The sequence below is a fragment of the Oncorhynchus mykiss genome, chromosome 5 (genome assembly GCF_013265735.2).
Source record: "Oncorhynchus mykiss isolate Arlee chromosome 5, USDA_OmykA_1.1, whole genome shotgun sequence".
NCBI lineage: Eukaryota > Metazoa > Chordata > Actinopteri > Salmoniformes > Salmonidae > Oncorhynchus > Oncorhynchus mykiss.
The window spans coordinates 69270031-69287951 of record NC_048569.1 but is presented as its reverse complement, the minus strand read 5'-3'; the positions used below and the strand labels follow the sequence as shown (position 1 = coordinate 69287951).

General features: G+C 44.1%; 1 protein-coding gene across 7 annotated transcripts in view; it reads left to right on the top strand.

Moving 5' to 3' along the window:
• Nucleotides 1-17921, top strand: part of LOC110524442 (voltage-dependent R-type calcium channel subunit alpha-1E) — a 111021-nt gene that overhangs the window by 62600 nt on the left and 30500 nt on the right. For 4 of the 7 annotated variants that reach the window (XM_036978235.1, XM_036978237.1, XM_036978234.1 and 1 more), the window contains exons 6-18: nucleotides 2731-2834; nucleotides 3122-3237; nucleotides 3372-3425; nucleotides 7370-7411; nucleotides 8310-8399; nucleotides 8760-8969; nucleotides 9119-9231; nucleotides 9952-10064; nucleotides 10372-10503; nucleotides 10989-11058; nucleotides 17394-17511; nucleotides 17627-17694; nucleotides 17805-17896. In XM_036978235.1, coding sequence (XP_036834130.1) covers nucleotides 2731-2834; nucleotides 3122-3237; nucleotides 3372-3425; nucleotides 7370-7411; nucleotides 8310-8399; nucleotides 8760-8969; nucleotides 9119-9231; nucleotides 9952-10064; nucleotides 10372-10503; nucleotides 10989-11058; nucleotides 17394-17511; nucleotides 17627-17694; nucleotides 17805-17896 — 1322 coding nt within the window. The remainder of the gene's footprint in view (nucleotides 1-2730; nucleotides 2835-3121; nucleotides 3238-3371; nucleotides 3426-7369; nucleotides 7412-8309; nucleotides 8400-8759; nucleotides 8970-9118; nucleotides 9232-9951; nucleotides 10065-10371; nucleotides 10504-10988; nucleotides 11059-17393; nucleotides 17512-17626; nucleotides 17695-17804; nucleotides 17897-17921) is intronic. The other 3 variants (XM_036978236.1, XM_036978239.1, XM_036978240.1) reach the window with 1 other exon arrangement.

Below are 17921 nucleotides of genomic sequence, written 5' to 3'. Positions count from 1 at the left end.
TACGTAAGTAAGCATACTATATACATAAAATATTTACAAAGTCAGTTCCAATAACATATTTACATGTGCAGGAATACTGGAGTGATGGAGGTGGATATGTACAGTTTAGGGGTAAGAGGACTAGGCAACAGGATATAAGATTAACAGAGTAGCAGCAGGTTGTATGTGAGTGGGTGTGCGGGTGTGTAGAGTCAATATAAATGTATCTGCATATTATGTGTGAGTGAGCAAATGATGGAGTGTGTGTGTGTGTGTGTGTGTGTGTGTGTGTGTAGGGCCATGTTAGTGTGCAAAGAGACAAATATTGAAATAAAAGGTCAATAAAGATACTAGGTACACTCAGATAGTCCATGTAGTTATAGTGTTAGCTATTTATCAGTCGTATTTCTCTGGGATGAAAGCTGTTCAAGAGCCTGTTGGTGTTGGATTTGATGCACCGGTACCTCTTGTTGTGCGGCAGCAGAGAAAATAGTCTATGGCTTGGGTGGTTGGGGTCTTTGACAATTTTCCTGGGCCTTCTTTTCATAATGCCTGATATAGAGGTCCTGGATGGCAGGGAGCTCGGCCCCAGTGATGTACTGGGCTGTCCGCACAACCCTCTGCAGCGCCATGCAATCGAGGGCGGTGCTATTGTCATACCAAGCAGTGATGCAGCCAGTCAATATGCTCTCAGTGGTACAGTTGTATAACCTTTTTAGGATTTGAGGGCCCATGCCAAACTTTTCTTTCTTTTTTTACATACAGAGCTCATATTACTGTATTGAATTATTTAAAATAATAATAATAATAATATTGTAAATTTCTTTATAAAATGTTTAGCTATTTGTTACATTTGACTGTGTAAAACCTACTGTGTAAAAGCTAGCAGTACTACTTATTTGTCTAAGAGTGAAGTGCAAAAAAACATGATTATTTGCCTCTCCGAAATGAAACCATCATGTGATAGATTTTAAATTAAACAAATGTGTGTCTGTCATTGAACAACCCCATACCTTGATAAGATAGTGAAAAAACACACCAATCTCTTTCATAATTTCTTTAAACAATAAAAACGAATTTACCAACATTTCTGAAAGTGGAAACAGTATATAGTGTTTTGGAGTGAAACTCTTCATATGTACACTTACACAGACTCTTAGTCAGTCAGTAAGTCACTCACAAACAAACCAATCCATCCACTTCATTGCAGTCTGCTAAAACAAGGTTGAGTACAGATGCTGCTCTTTATTGTTTTCATTGCATTCTCTGATACAGAATCCACTTACTGTCATACAGGATCCAACCTCCCCTCTCATGTTGGCCCAGAGCTAATCAATACTTCTGTTCTCTCTAGGATTGAGACACCAGCAGGCAGTTGCTGCCTCATCCTCCCTGCTGCACACTATATCCTTCTGTTTTATTTAACGCAGATCAAATTGGTTTTCAGTTTCATACATATCCATTATGTTCCCCAAAGTCCACATTCAGTGAAAACCGTTTATACAGTGAAAACCGTTAATACAGTGAAAACCATTTATACAGTGAAAACCATTTATACAGTGAAAACCATTTATACAGTGAAAACCATTTATACAGTGAAAACCATTTATACAGTGAAAACCATTTATACAGTGAAAACCATTTATACAGTGAAAACCATTTATACAGTGAAAACCGTTTATACAGTGAAAACCGTTTGTGAATCGTGGACAAAGGGCATTGTCACATGGACGTAGAGAACAGAATAGGCCCCTTCATTAAGTTATTGAGAGCTCTGTATAACTGTGAAACTGAGGATTTGGGGTACAGCCTAATAGCTTGTTAAAGACTACCACTCTCTGACTCTGAATGCTGCTGTCTGATAAAGCACAGATACCCAAGGTGCAACAGCATGCAGACAGTGCACAGCAGGTCAATGGAACGCAAGCCAGTACGCTTTACACTGGCTTTAGTCAGGAGCTAGTCATAGCCATGTTTACTTGTTAACAATTGCTTGGGATCGTGGTAACACCACCTTTTAGATAATTAAGGGATAGCTCATCCAAATTACCAAATTACACATTGGTTTCCTTAACCTGTAAGCAGTCTATGGACAAGCTTAATCCATGCCATGCTTTGGTCTTATTTCCCTGGGACTGTTTCCAAATGCTAATGTTTAAACATTTGTGGCACCAATCCCAACCAGGTCCTAGCATCGATGTTAGCATTTTTCACACATCATGTCCAAATCATCCAAAAATATCTAAACTTGATTGTGAAGATCAACAAAGTCATAGATGATTTGAACATGGTTCACACAAAAATATAATATTGGTACCATGACTTTGTGGTATTTGTGCCGATATCATACATTTTTGTGTGTGTGGAAGGTATCTGGAGCCCAGACTGTTTACGGCTCCGTCTGCAGCTCTGCACTGCCTCAACACTTCAGGAGGATTCCCTCTGGTTCCTCTCTCATGGCATCCCACTCTCACTAATGGATGAATAAACTGTAGGACTGTAGGATGGAACAGAGCCAGAGACATGCATGTCCATATTGGGCTCAATCCTGTCTTGAGACAGGACTGTACTTTGCACAAATCATGCATTGATGATGATGTCAAAACATGATTTATAATCATGGGTCTCAGGTGCAGAACAACAATGTGGGGCTCCATTTTTTGTGTTGGCATGTAGTACAACAATACAGTGCTTTCTCCTGGATTCAATAGCTCCTGGTTATTGTCTGCTGTTTGTTTTTTATCTCTACAGACCAACGATGCCTTAGGCCCCACGTGGAACTGCATGTACTTCATCCCTCTGATAATCATCGGCTCCTTCTTCGTGCTGAACCTGGTTTTGGGAGTTCTTTCAGGGTGAGTCCAACTTAACATTACAGCAGCACTGTGGCACCGCCACATTGTGCCGGGGTGGCTGACATGTATTTTATACACTCTGTTACCGTCTGTACAAGTTCATGTTTTTTTTTTCAAAAGGTGAACGCACAATATGCTCTAATTAACTGCATGGGAAGGAGACAAGGTTAGAGTCTCCCCCCTCCACAATACTTCTCTCCCATGGTGTCTGAATGATGCAGAGAAGAATAAGCGCTGAACAGCAGGTCCCAGAACAGTCATTATCTTCTGTTGTGTTTGGCTTGCAGGGAGTTTGCCAAGGAGAGGGAGCGGGTAGAAAACCGCAGGGCATTCATGAAGCTCCGGAGGCAACAGCAAATTGAGCGGGAACTCAATGGCTACCGAGCCTGGATCGACAGAGCAGGTACTGAAACCACTGTCTGTATTACACTATAGACCCAATACATGTCATGCTTTTAAAAGGTTACCTCAGAAATGTCCTTGATATTTACTTTCATACTGTATGAATCAGACTTCATTGTTGGGTCTGCTTTGCAGAAGAGGTGATGCTTGCGGAGGAGAACAAGAATTTAGGACCTTCTGCTCTTGATGGTAAGAATGGAAAGATGGCCCCATTGCTTATATTGTCTTTAGACCCCTGCATTAGTTTACTGTTTATCTGTCTGTACTGGATTATTGGCATTCTGTTTTGTACACATGACTGTCTACCATGAGAATATTTCTCATCTGCCTGTCCTCTAAGACAACCACACACTGCAAGCATAACTAAAACATTGGCCGAGACTGAAACATATCATTTGTAGAAAATTGTAATTGTTATTTGTAATTTAATAATATCATATTACCCTATGCGCTGTGCATGATACATACAGTGGGGCAAAAAAGTATTTAGTCAGCCACCAATTGTGCAAGTTCTCCCACTTAAAAAGATGAGAGATGCCTGTAATTTTCAATGACAGACAAAATGAGAATTTTTTTTCTCCAGAAAATCACATTGTAGGATTTTTTATGAATTTATTTGCAAATTATGGTGGAAAATAAGTATTTGGTCAATAACTAAAATGTATCTCAATACTTTGTTAAATACCCTTTGTTGGCAATGACAGAGGTCAAACGTTTTCTGTAAGTCTTCACAAGGTTTTCACACACTGTTGCTGGTATTTAGGCCCATTCCTCCATGCAGATCTCCTCTAGAGCAGTGATGTTTTGGGGCTGTTGCTGGGCAACACGGACTTTCAACTCCCTCCAAAGATTTTCTATGGGGTTGAGATCTGGAGACTGGTTAGGCCGCTCCAGGACCTTGAAATGCTTCTTACGAAGCCACTCCTTCGTTGCCCAGGCGGTGTGTTTGGGATCATTGTCATGCTGAAAGACCCAGCCACGTTTCATCTTCAATGCCCTTGCTGATGGAAGGAGGTTTTCACTCAAAATCTCACGATACATGTCCCCATTCATTCTTTCCTTTACACGGATCAGTCGCCCTTTGCAGAAAAACAGCCCCAAAGCATGATGTTTCCACCCCTATGCCTCACAGTACTTCACTTTGTCCTCCAAACATGACGAGTTGAGTTTTTACCAAAAAGTTATATTTTGGTTTCATCTGACCATATGGCATTCTCCCAATCTTCTTCTGGATCATCCAAATGCTCTCTAGCAAACTTCAAAAGGGCCTGGACATGTACTGGCTTAAGCAGGGGGACACGTCTGGCACTGCAGGATTTGAGTCCCTGGCGGCGTAGTGTGTTACTGATGGTAGGCTTTGTTACTTTGGTCCCAGCTCTCTGCAGGTCACTCACTAGGTCCCCCCGTGTGGTTCTGGGATTTTTGCTCACCGTTCTTGTGATGATTTTGACCCCACGGGGTGAGATCTTGCGTGGAGCCCCAGATCGAGGGAGATTATCAGTGGTCTTGTATGTCTTCCATTTCCTAATAATTGCTCCCACAGTTGATTTCTTCAAACCAAGCTGCTTACCTATTGCAGATTCAGTCTTCCCAGCCTGGTGCAGGTCTACAATTTTGTTTCTGGTGTCCTTTGACAGCTCTTTGGTCTTGGCCATAGTGGAGTTTGGAGTGTGACTGTTTGAGGTTGTGGACGGGTGTCTTTTATACTGATAACACGTTCAAACAGCTGCCATTAATACAGGTAACGAGTGGAGGACAGAGGAGCCTCTTAAAGAAGAAGTTACAGGTCTGTGAGAGCCAGAAATCTTGCTTGTTTGTAGATGTGATTTTATGGATTTTTTTTTCTCATTTTGTCTGTCATAGTTGAAGTGTACCTATGATGAAAATTACAGGCCTTTCATCTTTTTAAGTGGGAAAACTTGCACAATTGGTGGCTGACTAAATACTTTTTTGCCTCACTGTAGATAAACACACATTATTTTACTTAGGTAAGTGCTAGCGAGGAAAAGTAGGTGTTTTGATTCTCACTGTTAATTTCAGTCTCTCCTGAGGCCTGATATGTATACATTATGTCTCATTGAGTGTTGGAACTTACAGTACAATCTCTTTGGTTGACTCTGTGAAAGTAATTTACTTACACTTTCTCATGACAGTGTAACTACTTTGAGCAGTTTTGTCTCGCAATACTCTTAAATGTGTGTGCTATCCTGTTTTTGTAATATATCTGGGCTTGTGTGTACTCACGATATACAGTACCAGTCAAAAAAAGTGAGTGAAGGGTTTTTCTTTATTTTTACTATTTTCTACATTGTAGAATAATAGTGAAGACATCAAAACTATGAAATAACACATATGGAATCATGTAGTAACCAAAAAAGTATTGGTAGCCACCATTTGCCTTGCTGATTCCATATGTGAAATTCTCTCAACCAGCTTCATGAGATAGTCACCTGGAATGCATTTCAATTAACAGGTGTGCCTTCTTAAAAGTTTATCTGTGGAATTTATTTCCTTCTTAATGCGTTTGAGCCAATCAGTTGTGTTGTGACAAGGTAGGGGTGGTATACAGAAGATAGCCCTATTTGGTAAAAGACCAAGTCCATATTATGGTAAGAACAGCTTAAATAAGCAAAGAGAAACAACAGTCCATCATTACTTTAAGACATGAAGGTCAGTCAATCTGGAAAATGTCAAGAATTTTGAAAGTTTCTTCAAGTGCAGTCACAAAAACCATCAAGTGCTATGATGAAACTGGCTCTTATGAGGACCGCCACAGGAAAGGAAGACACAGAGTGACATCTGCTGCAGAGGATACGTTCATTAGAGTTACCAGCCTCAGAAATTGCAGCCCAAATAAATGCTTCACAGAGTTCAAGGAACAGACACATCTCAACATCAACTGTTCAGAGGAGACTGCGTGAATCAGGCATTCATGGTCAAATTGCTGCAAGGAAACCACTACTAAAGGAAACCGATAAGAGGAAGATAATTGCTTGGGCCAAGAAACATGAGCAATGGACATTAGACCGATGGAAATCTGTCCTTTGGTCTGATGAGTCAAATTTTGCGATTTTTGGTTCTTTGTGAAACGCAGTGTTGATGAACGGATGATCTCCCCATGTGCGGTTCCCAACGTGAAGCATGGAGGAGGAGGTGTGATGGTGTGGGGGTGATTTGCTGTTGACACTGTCTGTGATTTGTCTATATTTCAAGGCACACTTAACCAGCATGGCTACCACAGCATTCTTCAGTGATACACCATCCCATCTGGTTTGCACTTAGTGGGACAATCATTTGTTTTTCAACAGGACAATGACCTAACACACCTTCAGGCTGTGTAAGGGCTATTTTACCAAGAAGGAGAGTGATGGAGTGCTGCATCAGATGACCTGGCCTCCACAATCACCCAACCTCAACTCAGTTGAGATGGTTTGGGATTAGTTGGACCGCAGAGTGAAGGAAAAGCAACCAACAAGTGCTCAGCTTATGTGGGAACTCCTTCACGACTGTTGGAAAAGCACGACTGTTGGAAAAGCATTCCAGGTGAAGCCGGTTGAGAGAATGCCAAGAGTTTGCACAATTCTTGAAGATTATAAATACATTGTATAATAATATTGAAGACATCAAAACTATGCAAAGCTGCATCAAGACAAAGGGTAGCTACTTTGAAGAATCTCAAATATAAAATATTTTTTGATTTGTTTAACACTTTTTTGGTTACTACATGATTCCATATGTGTTATTTCATCGTTCTGATGTCTTCACTATTATTCTGCAATGTAGGAAATAGTAAAAATAAATAAAAACCATTGAATGAGAAGGTTGACTTGTACTGTATATCTATTCCAAAGACATATTTAGAAGCAAATCTTCACAAGAATAGCAATGCCTAAAATACCATTGTTGTTGCTTCTGATGTGGTGCACTTCAAAAACAACTTTGGTTAGGATTATTGAGGACCATGCATGCTGTACCCCCAAAATAATAATCTCTGCTACCTCAATATCAATATGGACTTTTAAACCTACAAGACAAACCCTTGCACAAAGCTATGACTCTATCAAGTGAAGCATGATTTTTTCCCCCCCAACAAACAAAAAAACAAATCGTTTTTATTAAATGTTGATTGACAGCTCCCAAGAGGCTGTCTGAATGGAATACAGGCGGTAACCATGGTGAGGAACAACTTATATTCTACACTTACTTGCCACCTTTTGTTCCTTTTCAACAACTCAGTCTGACATGAACATTTAAATAAAGCCAGCTATTGTTCCATAAACCACACTTACAAATAAACCAGGAGCCATTCTGAACTTCAAACATTTAATTTGGCACAAGCGAACCAAAAGTAGCCGTAAAAAGTTCCAGCTGTTCCAGTGGAAACAAATTCAGAAGATGTAATAGCTTTGAGAGAGTACGCCAGTGTTGCCATAGCAACTAAAATTAAATGTCTGGGTGTCAGCCAGTGTGTGCCTTGTGCAAACACTATTGGTTCACTGGCTTATTAAAAGGGAGAAAGCCTAGGTAAATATTAATAAATAAATTAGATTCTAACCAAAAGGTGGTGGGGGTGTACGAGGGTTGGCTGGAGGAAGAGTTCAACTTACCCTGATAATTAATGGTTATTTCCGCATCAGGCACATATAAAATGATATGTGTGCATCAATACAGCTCTTTAGAATGCTTATGGTATGATATTGTCTCAAACTTAATGTGAGTGTGGGTTATAGCCCAGATAATAGAACTAACAACAACAACGATTAGTTGAAGTTAAGTTGGGTTCATCATACAGTAGATAACAATAGATGCATATTTTAATAACACCATGTTGCTGTAATCTGTTGCACATGTCTACTAAATGCATATGTTTGTACTCTTGTTTTACAATACCCAAAGCACCAAACACAGTGGCATGTAAATGTGTTTATTATTTTCACCATTCTCTTCTTGTTAGTAATGCCCTCATGATCTTGTATATCTACTTGTGTGTCTCATGACATGTTTGGAGTGTCAGAAACATTGTGTTTTGTGTGGGCTTTCTGCGGGGTGACAATGTGAAACCTTTGGCTGCAGTGCTGAAGAGGACCACCATCAAGAGGAGAGGGTTGGATGCCGTCCACCGGGGCCCAGAGGAGGAGCAGTACGGTGACATCTCTTCTGTGGGTGAGTGTGTGTGAAGCCACTGAAAAAAGTAGTATGTTGTAGCTAACATCCCAAATGGTTGAATGATCTGCCATCAGGCAACAGGCACCCCTTCCGTATTAGACTCTGTAATTACAGAGGAGATTGTCATTGTCGTATTGACTGGAAATGGCAGCTCATCAGTTCCAGCCATCATTACATGTCAGTTGCGAAGCTAAATGGACGAGAAGGCCTTTGGCTCTTTGTTTTCCTGTTGGAGAAATTGTATCTATTGTGCAAGTGAAACATTTGACAGAGGAGAGATCTAAAATATACTGTCTATTTGTGATTGCACTACTAGGGGGATTTTAGTAATGATCTTAAATGGGCTGTCCCCTCCAGGCATCCCGATGACCAGAGCCAGCATCAGGAGTGCTAAGAGAGGACCCACGGCTTATTTCAAGCGGAAGGAGCGTCTGCTGCGTATCTCTATCCGCCGCATGGTGAAGACACACACCTTCTACTGGACCGTACTGGGCCTGGTGGCCCTCAACACACTCTGTGTGGCCATCGTCCATCACAACCAGCCCCACTGGCTGTCTGTGTTCCTCTGTAAGTCACACACAAACACACACACACACACAGGTACATACCATCATCTCCATCCAAAATAAATCAAGTCGAGTGACATTAATCTTTGAGATGATTGTTTTCTGCTGTGTTTATGAGTGTTGTTGTTGCTGTTGTTGTCTGCATTTCAGACTATGCAGAGTTTCTCTTCCTGGGTCTGTTTCTCACTGAGATGTGTTTAAAGATGTACAGCCTGGGACCCAGACTCTACTTCCACTCCGCCTTCAACCGCTTCGACTGCGGCGTGAGTCCCTTTATTTGTCTGCCTCATCTCTAACCAACATGGAGACACCATGCCAGATGGAAAGACAGGGACATACTATAGATTATAACATTGCCCCCAGTAACGAGGGAGTGAGAGGAAATGCTTTACTTAAAACATTGGACAGTGACTTAAAGGGGCAATCCGCAGTTGTTGCTTCCATTTTAAGATTTATAAATTCATTATATATACTCATTGATTCTTGAAGAATATAAATGCAACATGAGCTTAGTTCAACTGTTGTACCCCATCAGAACCGAATATATAAACTTATTTTACTCCGTTTGTAAACATTGTACATATAAACAAACACTGTATATCCTCAAAATGTGCTTAAAACAAGAATTGTGACATCTTGGATGGTCAGTCCTTGCATCAGTCGCTCTGTCTTTGAATGAGTGGCTACATTTCTCCAGACCCATCCCTCAGAATTTTTGCCAAAACCGATGTGGGGTGTCTGCTTTGTTAATTTTTCAACAATGAATTGCACCTTTAAAGACTTTTTAATGAAAGTGACACTGATGGGTGTAACTTAGTTAATGAAGTGCAGTAAATGTCCCTGTTCTGTTTCTGTCACCTCTGCACTCAGCTGTGAACGGACATCCTTCATCTTTGTCTCTCTGTATACTTACTGTATGTTAAAGGCTGCTGTTGGTGTGCTGGTACATCTGGTGACTATGTTGTTTATGGCTCTGTTGACAGGTGATAGTGGGCAGCATCTTTGAGGTGATGTGGGGGTTCTTCAGGCCAGACATGTCCTTCGGCATCAGTGTGCTGCGCGCTCTCCGTCTGCTGAGGATATTCAAGATCACCAAGTTAGTCCAAGGCCTCCTCATTGGTTTCTAACATTCTTCCTGCAGTATGCAATGAGGCAATGCACTGGCACCTAGCTATCAATGTCCTAGATTATGAAGATGCTGGGTGTCACGTCAGTGGGATATTTGTAGCCTCCTGCTAGGGATAGGTTATGCAGATACGTATGTTCATTTCCAGGCTGGCTACAAATAATTGAAAACACTCACAATAGCAACATTTAGACACTGTTAAATTAAGCAATTTGTCTCTTATTTCGACGGAATTCAAATGCACCCAATCCCGCCCCCGGTTGGTTGTGATTGACAGGTACTGGGCGTCGCTGAGGAACCTGGTGGTATCCCTGATGAATTCTATGAAGTCCATCATCAGCCTCATCTTCCTCCTCTTCCTCTTCATCCTGGTCTTTGCTCTGCTGGGCATGCAGCTATTCGGTGGCAGGTACTGTACCATAGACACAAGGACGAACTACTACTGCCCTTCTGTCAGATCTCATCACAAACTATGATGGACACTGGCAGTCAATGTAATCAAAGTGGATGTAGTACAACTGATTGTTTGATTTGTGTCACCATGACCTTCTCCTTGTGACATTTGATATTACAGAGGACATTTTCATCCCCTGTGGCAATGTAAAAACACCCTGACAGGGCTCAGTCTTCCCCAAGAAGATTCTGTCACACATCAAGTCTTAGCTGTTGTGCCACTATGTTCCCACAGAGAAAGGACAATTTCTGTGAAACTGTCACTTCAATGAATGCAGTGCATGCCGGAGACGTATGTTGCCTGGTCACTGGAGTACAGTAAAGAAAACAGACTTTTTATTACCAAGAAAAGGAAAATGTTTTCTCTCTCTGGGAAAAAAAAAAATATTTTAAAATCCTGGCTCAACTCGATGTCCTCTCTGTCCTCATCTTTCTATGCAGGTTCATCTTTGAAGACTACACTCCTACAAATTTTGACACATTTCCTGCTGCCATCATGACTGTCTTTCAGGTCTGGCTCAATTCAATTGTTTTGATTGAGTAAAGTTTTGTGTTTTTGATTAAGGTAACAAAGCTTTGCATGTGGAAATCTTAGAGTCCATATAAATATTTGGATTGTCATGAATTTACAGATGATCTACACTGTAGCTTGTGAGAGAATCCTGTGATACAGTATGTGGTATTTCCAGTCGCTAGTGAAATTCTACACACCCCTTGCACAATCTTAACATTTTGCTGTCCTAAATTGTAAAAAATGTACATGTATTGATTTTGTGTCTTCACACCCCAGAGTTAAAACTTGGTGGAAGCACCTATGGCAGCCATTACAGCTATGAATCATTTTTAATAAGATTCTACCAACCTTGCACAACTCTACCAACCTTGCACAAGATGGCGCCGAAGAACATAGCTGACGTTTTACATTCTCCCAAACAATTGTGCAATTTTATTCTTTTTTTTGCATTTTGTGTAACTTCTTTTTTCACTTATTGTGTACATAATGTTGCTGCTACCGTCTCTTATGGCCGAAAATAACTTCTGGACATCAGAAAAGCGATTGCTCACCGGACTGGAAGAAACTTTTTCCTTTAACGAGTCCTTCGAGAAGGATATCCTGCTTTCACTGGAATAGGCCCAGATCCACGCCTTTTGCGCAAAGAAAAGACGCTGAAAAAGGGGATACAGATCGGGGATCATTCTGAGAAGCGGGAGATGAGCGAGTAAACTCCCAATGCTTTCCATACTCCTTGCTAACGTGCAATCGTTAGAAAGTAAAATTGATGACCTACTATTAAGATTATCCTACCAACGGGACATTAAAAGCTGTAACATCTTATGTTTCACCGAGACGTAGCTGAAAGAAGAAACGGACAATATAGAGCTGGTGAGATTTTCCATGCACCTGCAGAACAGAGACCCTACCTCGAGGAAGACGAGGGGTGGGGTGTGTGTCTTTTTGTCAGTAACGGCTGGTGCGTGATGTCTAATATTAAAGAAGTCTCGAGGTATTGTTCGCCTGAGGTAGAGTACCTTATGATAAGCTGTCGACCACACTATCTACCAAGAGAGTTCTCATCTCTATTATTCATGGCCGTCTATTTACCACCACAAAGCGAAGCTGGCACTAAGACCGCTCTTAGCCAACTCTATAAGGCCATAAGCAAAGAAGAAAATGCTCACCCAGAAGCGGCGCTCCTTGTGGCCGGGGACTTTAATGCAGGCAAACTTAAATCAGTTTTACCAAATTTTTACCAGCATGTCAAATGTGCAACCAGTGGGGAAAAAAATCTTAGATCACCTTTACTCCACACACAGTGATGCATACAAAGCTCTCCCCCGTCCTCCATTTGGCAAATCTGACCACAATTCTATCCTCCTGATTCCTGCTTACAAGCAAAAACTAAAGCAGGATGTACCAGTGACTCGCTCAATACGGAAGTGGTCAGATGTTGTGGATGCTACACTACAGGACTGTTTTGCTAGCACCGACTAGCATATGTTCCGGGATTCATCCAATAGCATTGAGGAATACACCACCTCAGTCATCGGCTTCATCAATAAGTGCATCGATGACGTCGTCCCCACAGTGACTGTACGTACACTCCCAACCAGAAGCCATGGACTACAGGTAACATCCGCATCGAGCTAAAGGCTAGAGCTGCCGCTTTCAAGGAGCGGGAGACTAATCTGGACGCTAATAAGAAATGCCGCTATTCCCTCAGACAAACCATCAAACAAGCAAAGCGTCAATATAGGATTAATATTGAATCCTACTACACCGGCTCTGATGCTCGTCGGATGTGGCAGGGCTTGAAAACTATTACGGACTACAAAGGGAAACCCAGACGCAAGCTGCCCAATGACGCGAGCCTACCAGACGAGGTAAATGCTTTTCATGCTCACTTTGAGGCAAGCAACACTGAAGCATGCACAAGAGCACCAGCTGTTCTGGATGACTGTGTGATAACGCTCTCGGTAGCCAATATAAACAAAACCTTTAAACAGGTCAACATTCACAAAGCCGCTGGGCCATACGGATTACCAGGACTTGTACTCAAAGCATATGCAGATCAACTGTCAAGTGTCTTCACTGACATTTTCAACCTCTCCCTGACCGAGTCTGTAATACCTACATGTTTCAAGCAGACCACCATAGTCCCTGTGCCCAAGGAAGCGAAGGTAACCTGCCTAAATGATTACTTCCCCGTGGCACTCACGTCGATAACCATGAAGTGCTTTGAAAGGCTGGCTCACATCAACAGCATCCTCCAGGACACCCTAGACCCACTCCAATATGCATACCGCCCCAACAGATCCACAGATGATGCAATCTCAATCGCACTCCACACCGCCCTTTCTCACCTGGACAAAAGGAACACCTATGTAAGAATACTGCTCATCAACTACACCTCAGCGTTCAACACCATAGTGCCCATGAAGCTCATCACTAAGCTAAGGACTCTGGGACTTAACACCTCCCTCTGCACCTGGATCCTGTACTTCCTGACGGGCCGCCCCCAGGTGGTAAGAGTAGGCAACAACACGTCTGCCATGCTGATCCTTAACACTGGGACCCCTCAGGGGTGTGTATTTAGTCCCCTCCTGTATTAACACGACTCCAAGTTTGCTGACGACACAACAGTGGTAGGCCTGATCACCGACAATGATGAGACGGCCTATAGGGAGGAGGTCAAAGAACTGGCAGTGTGGTTCCAGGACAATAACCTCTGCCTCAATGTGTGCAAGACAAAGGAGATGATTATGGACTACAGGAAAAAGGCAGTCTGGACAGGCCCCCATAAACATCGACGGGGCTGTAGTGGAGCGGGTCGAGAGTTTCAAGTTCCTTGGTGTCCAGATCACCAACGAACTATCATGGTCCGAACATACCAAGACAGTCGTGAAGAAGGCACGACAAACGGGGCAACAGGGGCAACAGAAGATGAACAGCATAGGGGCTAATGACTTTGGAGATGGGAAATGGGCCGATAAACCGTGTGGACAGCCATACATTCTGCCCTAGCCGATACCGGGGAGCCAGGGTCCAGTGGCAATCTACTTGTCGTCGATACCTGGAGGTGGTCTTGAGGAGGACCGACCGGGCTCTCCTCCAGGTATGACGACAGCGGTGGACAAACATCTGGGCAGTGAAGAGCGGGGGCTGATACCCCAGGGAACATTCAAAAGGGGATAGGCCAGTGGCAGAGCAGGGAAGGGTGTTGCGGGCGTATTCAACCCACACAAGCTGCTGGCTCCAGGTGATGGGGTTGGTGGAGACCAGGCAGCACAGAGTAGTCTGTAGTTCCTGGTTGGCTCGCTCCGACTGGCTGTTGGACAGGGGTGGAACCCAGAGGACAGGCTGACCGATGGCCCAATGAGGGTGCAGAATGCCTTCCAGAACTGGGACAAGAACTGAGGACCCCGGTCAGAGACCATATCTACAGGTAGACAATAGGTCCGGAAGACGTGCTGCACCATGAGCTGGGCATTCTCTTTGGCAGAGGGTAGTTTGGGGAGAGGAAGGAAGTGGGTGGATTTGGAAAACCGATGCACCATGGTCAGGACGGCGGTGTTGCCATCAGATGGGTGAAGACCATGACAAAGTCCAGGGAGATGTGATACCAGGGACGGTGAAGAACAGGCAGAGGTTGGAGGAGACCAGCTGGAGCTTGCAGAGGAGTCTTGTTCGATGCAGACACATCAGGGACCATGGTAGGCCACCAAAAGCGTTGTCGCACAAAAGCCAGGGTCCGACAGGAGCCCAGGTGGCAGGCAAGCCTGGAGGAGTGGGCCCACTCCAGGACGGCGTCAGGAACGAACATCCAGTTATCAGTGCATCTGGCTTGACATTCTTGGATCCCGGCCGGTAAGAGAGGGAGAAGTTGAACCATGTGAACAGCAGGGCCCATCTAGCCTGCCTGGAATTGAGGCGCTTGGCGGTGCGGAGATACTCCAGGTTCTTGTGATCGGTCCACGCAATGAACGGCCGTCCCTCACCCTCCAACCGGTGCCTCCATTCCTCCAACGCCATCTTCGCCGCGAGAAGCTCACGATTCCCCACATCGCAGTTCTTCTCCATGGCGTTGAGGCAATGGGAAAAGAAGGTGCAGGGATGTAGCTTGAGGTCCAGGGCAGAACGCTGGGACATGATATCCCCCACACCGACATCCGAAGCATTGGCCTCCACCAAGAACTGACGGAATGGGTCAGGATGACCCAAGATGGGAGCTGTGGTGAAGTGATGTTTGAGGTTCCGGAACGCCCGGTCAGCAGCTGGAGACCACATGAACAGAACCTTGGGCGAGGTGAGTGCTGACAGGGGAGAAGTAGGCTGGGGCCAATCCACCACCGCTCTCACCTTCCCAGGATCCATTTGTACATTCCCTGCAGCAATGATGTAACCCAGAAAAAGGAGGATGGACCTCGCACTTCTCTGCTTTTACAAACAGCTGGTTCTCCAGGAGGCGTTGGAAAACCTGTCGGACATGGACCACAGGTTCTTGGGTGGAGCGGGAGAATATCGTTAACTAGATTCTGGAACACAGCAGGGGCGTTGGTAAGGCCAAATGGCATGACCAGAAACTCGTAGTGACCGCTGGCCATGTTGAAGGCAGTCTTCCACTAGTCCCCTTCCCGTATCTGCACCAGATGGTAGGCGTTCCGTAGATCCAACTTGGAAAACACAATGTCCCCCTGTAGTGGCTCGAAGGCCAAGGAGATGAGGGGTAGCGGGTATTCACCATTATGTCGTTGTGACTCTGGTAGTCGATGCACGGGCACAGGGACTTGTCCTTCTTCTTCACAAAGAAGAACCCTTCGCCAGCGGGAGAGGAAGAAGGAAGGATGAATCCTGCAGCGAGGGAGTCCCCAATGTAGGTCTCCATCAAATCAAATCAAATTTATTTATATAGCCCTTCGTACATCAGCTGATATCTCAAAGTGCTGTACAGAAACCCAGCCTAAAACCCCAAACAGCAAGCAATGCAGGTGTAGAAGCACCTTGGTCTCTGGTCCCGACAGAGAGTACAGTCATCCCCGGGGCAGAGTAGTGCTAGAGTCCTGCGGGAGTCCTGCAGCTACTCCGAAGCTGGACATCTTGCTGGAGCAATTCCGCGGGTTGGCTGAGAGGCAGCCTACTATGACTGTAACCTCACAGCCCCCCAGTAACTCAGCTGTTAGCAGCGTCGCCTCACCGGTCACTCCGCCTTCCCGGGAGCCTATTCTGGCACCTGTCGGGCGTTTCTAGCTCAGTGTGCCCTCATCTTCGAGCAACATCCGGGCAGCCTTTCTCCCGGAGAATGGGGCATCAAACACCTTCTTGACCTCTCCCACAAATTCATCCAGACTGATGCATATGGCCAGCTGTTGCACCATACAGCTCTAGCCCAGGTGGTGAGCTCCGTCCCGGACATCAGCATGATAAGGTACGCTATCTTAGAGCGGTCCGAGGGTAAAGAGGAGGGATGAAGCTCGAAGATGGTGGCTATCAATGGTGGCTCCTTGGGAGAAGATGGCGTTGCGCAGCTGGTCCGAGTCTGCTGGTTCAGTCATGGATAGGTTGTACTATCATGTTTCAGGTAAGACCTAGATGCAGACAACGTCGAAGTAACAACAGTTTATTAATCCAACAGGGGCAGCCAAAAGGCAGGGAAAAGGTACAAGACGGCAGGCAGGCTCAGGGTCAGGACAGGCATGCTCAGGGTCAGGGCAGGCAGAATGGTCAACAGCGGGGAAACTAGGAAACAGGAACAATCGAGAGACAGGAGCAGAGTGAAAACCGCTGGTAGGCTTGACAAAACAAAACAAACTGGCAACAGACAAACAGAGAGCACAGGTATAAATACACAAGGGATAATGGGGAAGATGGGCGACACCTGGAGTAGGGTGGAGACAATCACAAAGACAGGTGAATCAGATCAGGGTGTGACAGTATTGTGTGTAGATTGATGAGGAAAAATATGAATTTAATCCATTTTAGAATAAGTCTGTAACATAACAAAATGTGGAAAAAGTCAAGAGGTCTGACTACTTTCCGAATGCACTGTATGTTCCCCTAAGAGGTTGGTAGAATCTTATTCAAAATGATTAACAACTGTAATGGCTGCCAAAGGTGCTTTCACCAAGTATTAACTCGTTGGTGCCAAGACATGCGCAATCAAGACATCTTAGCTTTTTTGTTTATTTATTAATTTGGCAAATGTTTTGTAACCTTCTTTCACTTTGAAAATGTGGAGTAGGTTGTGTAGATCTGTATGAAAAAACCCAAATGTAATCTGTTTTTAAGGCAGAAAACTCTGAAGACTGTGCAAGGGGTGTGTAGACTTTCACTAGGCACTGTATATCTAGATCCTGACAGGAGAAGACTGGAATGAGGTGATGTACAATGGGATCCGCTCCCAGGGAGGAGTGAAGTCAGGAATGTGGTCCTCCATATACTTCATTGTGCTCACACTCTTTGGTAACTGTATCCTTTCTCAGCTAGCAAATCACTTTTCACACTGTCAGTATGATTAGATTACATGTCTGATGTGTGGATTTTGTAGATCAGACATGTAGGTCCTTGACATGAGTGTGACCAGACACACTGCTGAATGTCTTCTTGGCCATTGCTGTGGACAATCTGGCTAATGCCCAGGAACTAACCAAGGTAAAAAATCTAATTTCAACAATGCACTAGTCTTCCCATAATTGAAGATGATACCCGCTCTCAACAGCATCTGTGATTATTTATTCTGTTCTATGCAATCTTATATCTAGGACGAAGAGGACGAAGAGGCTGCTTTCAATCAGAAACATGCTCTCCAAAAAGCCAAGGAAGTTGGGGCCATGTCTTCCCTGATGTCATCACAGTAAGTGGTGTGTGTACGTACCCCT